At 34.6% G+C, this 6,700-nt stretch overlaps 1 protein-coding gene across 1 annotated transcript; it reads left to right on the forward strand.

Moving 5' to 3' along the window:
* Positions 1-4,990: 4,990 nt before the first annotated feature.
* LOC124358309 lies at positions 4,991-5,689 on the forward strand. The gene has a single exon (XM_046810606.1). It carries the CDS (start codon positions 4,991-4,993, stop codon positions 5,687-5,689), a length of 699 nt encoding a protein of 232 aa, XP_046666562.1.
* The last annotated feature ends 1,011 nt before the right edge of the window (positions 5,690-6,700 follow it).

The raw sequence follows: 6,700 nt of genomic DNA on the forward strand, positions 1-6,700 counted from the left end.
TTACTTGAAAACTTGTGTGAAGAGGTAGGAGCCCTGCACAAACATTTGCTATTCCACACCGAAGTGAGATGGCTGTCCCGGGGTAACGTGTTGAGTAGGCTGTTTTAATTGAGATCAGAAATGTTGCTTTTTTTAATGGACAGTAAACATGAACTTTCCCATTTTTTCAGCGATGAAAAATGGTTAATAAAGCTTGCTTACTTCGCTGATATTTTTTCTCATCTCAAAATTTTGAACTCATCCCTACAAGGACCAGAAACAACTATTTTGTATGCTCAAGACCGAGTAAATGCATTTGTAAGAAAACTTACTCTTTGGAATACAAGAATAAAAGATGAAGACTTTGAAAATTTCCAACTTACACAAGAATTCAAGGAGTATGTCTCAAGTATTGGTGACACATCCATTGACACATCATCTCTCTCATTACTCATATCATCACACCTTGAAGCCTTGATAAAGCAGTTGAATGATTATATTCCTGTTAAAGATACAAGTGGATCTGTGTGGATAACAAAACCATTTTCCGAAAAAGCTGTTCAAAAAGCTGAATTGAATGCTGGCCTCCACGATGAACTGATAGATATATCAAGTGATCAGTCATTGAAACTACCTCTTGACGATGTTTGTCCCGACAAGTTTTGGCTAAGTATAAAGAAGTAACACACAGAATTGACCAAAGTAGCATTGAAGATTTTGATACCTTTTTCTACTGCTTACAATATTGTGAAAAAGGATTTTCCACAATGGTGAATTTAAAAACCAAATCAAGAAATCGTTTGGCACTGGAAAATGATATTATTTTGTGTTTGACAAAAATCAACCCAGACATTCTACAGTTAGTTAATTCAAAGCAAGCTCAAGTTTCTCATTAAGTAATTCTGCTGGACTTAAACAAAAATTTTTTTGCAATGTATTTTGTGTAGTGTGCCTTTTTTAGAATAAACAAATTATGTCTCACAACAATAAGGCCTACGTTACGATACAAGCGGCTCGTCAGGCACCATCATTTTTAGCTCCTAGAGTCATTTAAAGCTCCATTTGTTCCTTTTTGTTAATTATAGTTGTATTTTAAAATAGTATTGATTAATTGTAAATTGATTAAATATACTTATTTTATTTAACAAGCGGACTCAACTCAGTTTCTAAATAAGTACATGGTCGCTTCATTTGATATTCGCCCCTCATATGCTATATAGGGCCTGAGTTTTTTAGTTTTTTTTTCATTTATCACCTATCTCGCGACCCCCCCAGACCCGTCCCGCGACCCCAGGGGGGTCGCGACCCACCGGTTGAGAACCCCTGGTCTAGATAGTACAAAAGCGGTTAAAAATGGCAAGGCCTATTGGCCGCCATAGCGTCTACGCGTATGCAGGGGTTTTGTATAAGACCGTTACACAGGCCAGTGGTCAATAATAACGTGCAAAATAACTCTTAAAAGAGGATTGACATCTCCTTAAACAATGAAGGTTATTCTTTTTGCTCTATCTTTAAAGCAGAGCTTTGAAGATTACAGTTTCTTCTATTTATTTTTATTGTATATCTAGGACTAGCGATACGTCAAATAATCTGTAAAATAGAACATATATCTCTTGTTCTAATAGACAATCCCATTTTGAAGGTATTTTGTAACTTAAACAATTTAATTTTAATACTACATGCGTTTTGTAGCGCGTTCAGTAGAATCACGAGATAACACGAAGTCAAAGTGTTGATTTTAAACTAACAATAATGCATTGCAGGACAATGTTCAGTATAAATATAATAACCAAAAACAAAGGTAGAAATTAGGTATTAAACCTGAGATAATCCTGTTTGGACATCAAGTAATCACTTACAGATAAAATTAATTTATAGAATTAATTAAAAGAAACATTTAAAAGTCATTCTAATTTTACTCATTAACGTTTCTGCTCTTATTTCAAAGGAAGACGGTTAAATAATCTAATTACAGGATAATATAACCAATTCTGAAAAAAATGTTTGTTGAATTGGAATAGGTAAGCGGTAAATTTCCTAAAGTTTATAATATTTAAGTGACTCAGAGGTAAAAATATGCATGTTTTCTTAATGAAGGGTAAGGTTTGAAGGATGTATAGGCTTGAGTGTGTGACTACTTTAATTTCCTGCCAACCCCAAAACAATTCTCAGATATTTCTTTTGTAAGCGGAAGATGTATAGTGTCCTGGTGTTTTCAGAGCCCCAAATTGGAAGTCCATAGGCAAGGTATGGGTATATGCATCCATAATGGCGAGGCAAGAGAATTTTAGTAGAAGCAAAACGGGAGTCTACGCAGTAAAAAGACGCCTCTACAAACCTTATCCACGTGAAGGTGAAAATTCAAGCTTTAATCCAAAATCACACCCAAGAAGTTGTGCATTATGATGAGTTAATTACGGAATCGCCTGACAGGATGGACGTGCTTACACTAGTACCATTATTAGGAGTTCTAATATTAAAGTCGAGTAATGTCTCTGTAGTGTTCACGATAAGGCGATTTTCTTCCAGACATTGAAGCAGACAACTACCTTGTAAAAAATATTGCATCTTAGAATTTCTCTATGTTTGTGTGACGTATTTATAGATGTGCCAAATAAAAATAGATTTCCTCAGCCCACACTAAGATGAAATGTAATTAACAAATAATAGAAACAAGACTGGGCCAAGAACAGAGGCTTGGGTTACCCCTCAAGCAGCTACAGCTAAAGTCGTCAATAAAGTGAATTTAGACCACTTGTATACAATCTCTTAAAAATAATGAAACCCAGTCGAATGCGGCTCTCCTTATTCCGAAGTCATGTAGTTTACACAATAAGAACATCGAACGATTTTCGGATATCCAAGAAAACACTAAACGACTACTGAAACTCATATAAAGCTATATAAAAATTATTGATGAAGTTAAACACGGCATAAATTGTCGAGAATACCCGTCTAAAGCCAAATTGTAAAAAAATTATATTACTTATACATAGAAATGACAGTAAACGGCTGAGGTACAGCTTTTCTAAGACTTTTGAAAACATTAATATGATAGATATAGGCCTGTAGTTTCAATGTTATAGAAGCTTACCTTTTTACGTAGTGGTTTAAATACAGATTGTGTTATAATACATGGAATACACAACTATTGAAGGTAGTATTCGCAATGTGGGTCAAGAGCAAAGCCCCGTGCCTTTGCACGCGACTTTCTATTGAATACAAGGTACCTCAGCAACATAATTGAGAATACAAAAAGTATGTTTACTTCTCGTCTATCAATTAGCCACAGAGAAAGCGATGGTGCAATTGTTCGCATCGCATGGCATACACGTTGTAGCTCGTCAACATCCAAAGAGCCGCTTTCAAGATGTACATGGACCTGAGTGAAAAATATTAAACTGACATGAAATTGCAGATGAATCAATCACTAAGGAACAACCTTCATTTTTATGGAGTAACCGATGAAAGACTTACACTTTTCGTTGGTCTGAATGTCCCAAACGGTCCTGTTTTTGTTCTGGGCCCTCATGACGTGTTTAAAAACCATTCCAGACTTGAACTTTGATCTGAAACTGACTCTTAAGATCATGGTAATGTTAATGTATATTACATTTTTAGATCTGTAGACTCCTTACTGATCTTCTTGGAACACGTAAGCAATGTTGTTTCGGAAACTAAGGAAAACTTGGTGTTTTGCATGTGGACGAATGTTTGAGCCGTTTACACGACAAACAATTCTTGTCTCCATATTGTCCATGTGTCATACGTCCGTCCGTTACCCTTTCAACCGACGCAGAGTAATTTTTATCCTGTGTTGTCAACAGATTAATCAGAGTAGTAATGCACATTCTATAAATTCAGATTATTATAAGAATATTGTTAGATATAAAGTTTATAATTAATGCGTCATTTTCATACATATAGATTACTAAAATATGAAAGCTATTATGAAAATTTTTAGCACAATGAAAATACGTAGTGTTATCGTTCACCTTAGTAATTTAGTTTATATGAATGTAATATAGAACTTTTTTTTTTGTCTGCAAATGTTAAGAGAAGAAATGTCAAACAGAGGTCACTTAAGTGCAAACTAATGAGAGTTTAAGCTGTCTCGAGAGGAGCGTCCTAAATGAACTGTAGAAAGATGACGATGTTAATGAGATCCCACGACGGTTCGGCCAAGATTTGCTTCTGATTGCTTCAAGAAATATTACTGTTGAAGATGTCAACCGTATTCTGGTTTGGTAACTAAATGTTTGACAAACAGTCCGGTACGGTTTATATTCGTTCCTAATAGTAAACACGAGTAGTTTTCCTTTTCAATTAGTGTAAGGATTTAATGACGAATGAAATACATTATTTATATCATGCAGTGTAACATTAATTATCACAGTTCCTTATTTATTAATTGATTTATATTATACTAGAAGCTACCCGCACCGTTGCACGCGATTTTCTATTTGATAAAAGGTACGTCACCCATATCCTTTTTAAATGGTATAATAAACACTCCTACATATAAATATTGATCACTGGAAGATATTCTCCCTGCCCATTTCAGAATAACTGGACTTTAAGTTTAAAGAGCAATGGTTTGGAGCTCTTAAGTAATTAAATTAATAATAAAAAGATTAAATTAATTAATAATAAGACTAAAAATAAAAGTTTCTGTACACACAATGTTATATTAATATAATATAGTACTTAGTAATATACAGTATGAATAAAAAGTATAACGTCAAATCCCCAAAAATAGTTGAATATTCAATCGTACTGTTACTATTTAATTGAATCGGTAAGTGTGGGGCAGATGGTATTATTTTGAATTCAATTGTCCCATATCCAATGGGCTATTTACCTGTATTGTGTTTGGTTTATTTTTGTTCGTACAGTACATTTGCATACATAACAACTATGTTGCTACAGGTTATTAAAAATTTACCAGTTTTAAATTAAAAAGTTAATATATAATACGGGTCATTAAAAATATCATGCCTATGTTGTAGTAATGTCATTTGGAAGATCAAAAACTTTGCTGCACTTTGACTTCTCTTTGTATGGCTTGTTACTGGATAGAGTGACAGTTATAAAGGACTTGGGGTTGTACATGACACCATCCTTGGATCCAGGTATACATATCACCAAGACTTGTGCTAAAGCCAATCGTATTTTGGGGTTCATTTCCCGAACATCAAGAAACGCCCTATCTCCTGCAACATTGAAGACCCTCTACGTGACTCTTGTTCGTCCCATTGTTGAATATGGTTCTACTGTCTGGGTTCCCCACCAGATTGGACATTGCGACCATCTAAATAAAGTTCAGAGACGTTTTCTGCGATTGGTAGGAGTTAGAAGTGGCATCCGTTATCCTGATGTTGATATACAGGTTATTGCAAGCCAGCACCAGATCCTTTCGCTTTCATCTAGAAGAGTGGCTCTTGACCTTATATTTCTATTCAAGATTGTCAATGGTTTGGTTGATTGCCCTGAGCTCCTGCGTCACATAGACCTCCATGTACCTGCCGCAACCCGCCTTCTGCAGCCTTTCTCCAGGCACTCACACCGGACTGTCTACGCCTACCAGAGTGTAATTCCACGCCTGCTGCGTTTGGGAAATGCTGCCCACCAGTTGGAATTCTTTGGCGTATCCATGCTGGTGTTTCGGAGGGGGGTCTTCTCTTGGGTGTCTGAGCATGGTGAATATTGAAAGCAAGAGTCTACCTTTGGTTGCTCATCCCTGCTAGTATTTTGTTATATTGTTTATTTTTGTCCTATATTGTTTTGTCATTTCATTGTTAAATCTTCATAGTTTATACCGTCAGCACACACCTATAACATGTAATTATAGCACTTATAGTATTAGTATTAGCATGTGGTTGTTTTGTTGATTTTTGTCTTGTATATTGCTTGACCCATGCACTAGAGTTAGCACACGCTTAGCATGAAGCATGTAGTTATTATCTTGTTACCTTGTTTTCAATTTGTCTTTGATGCACAAGTTGCATATACTTAGCATGTACATTATTATGTAATCATCTTGTTGACCATTGTTATCTCTTTTTGTATCTTGTCTTTGATGTTCTACTTTATTAACTTTAAATGTATACCATATTCAATTGTTCTGTAGCCATGGCTAGTCCAGCAGTACTAATATCGCATGTAAGTGGCTATGCATGAAAAGTGTATTATCAATATTTCAAACACTATGTTGTAAACATTTTTGTAAAATGGCGATTGCCGTATGTATGTATTAATAAATAAATAAATAATAAATAAATAAATAAATGTCAGAATTCTCAGGAACATTTCCTGTCTACAAAAGTGAAGCTTCTAAGGTCATGAGTTCTACTGTATTCTTAAAAGCGTTATCAAATTTAATAAAACTTGTATAACTTATATATTTTCTTTCAATTTAAAGAAAGTATGACTTGAGATTCCCAAATATGCTGGAACCATTCAATAACGTTGAACAGTTTTACTTTTATAAGTAAAGCTAACATTATAAAGTAACACTAAAATCCTTCTAATACCAAACAAAACCTTGTCTCCTACATATATTTTTGAAAAAATAATATTAGGTATTATCTTGAAAACGAAGGTTTATTCAAAGCCAATAGTTCATAATTTTGAAGTAGCTACCAAAGTATAAGAACACGCTATATCTGGGGGTAAATTAGTAGATTAATTCAAAACTCACCCCTTATATGTATATGCAATT

Source organism: Homalodisca vitripennis, chromosome 3, assembly GCF_021130785.1.
Source record: "Homalodisca vitripennis isolate AUS2020 chromosome 3, UT_GWSS_2.1, whole genome shotgun sequence".
Classification (NCBI taxonomy): domain Eukaryota; kingdom Metazoa; phylum Arthropoda; class Insecta; order Hemiptera; family Cicadellidae; genus Homalodisca; species Homalodisca vitripennis.

Coding starts and splice junctions, on each gene's coding strand:
- LOC124358309 (XM_046810606.1), top strand. CDS start 4,991: ATGTCATTTGGAAGATCAAAAACTTTGCTGCACTTTGACTTCTCTTTG.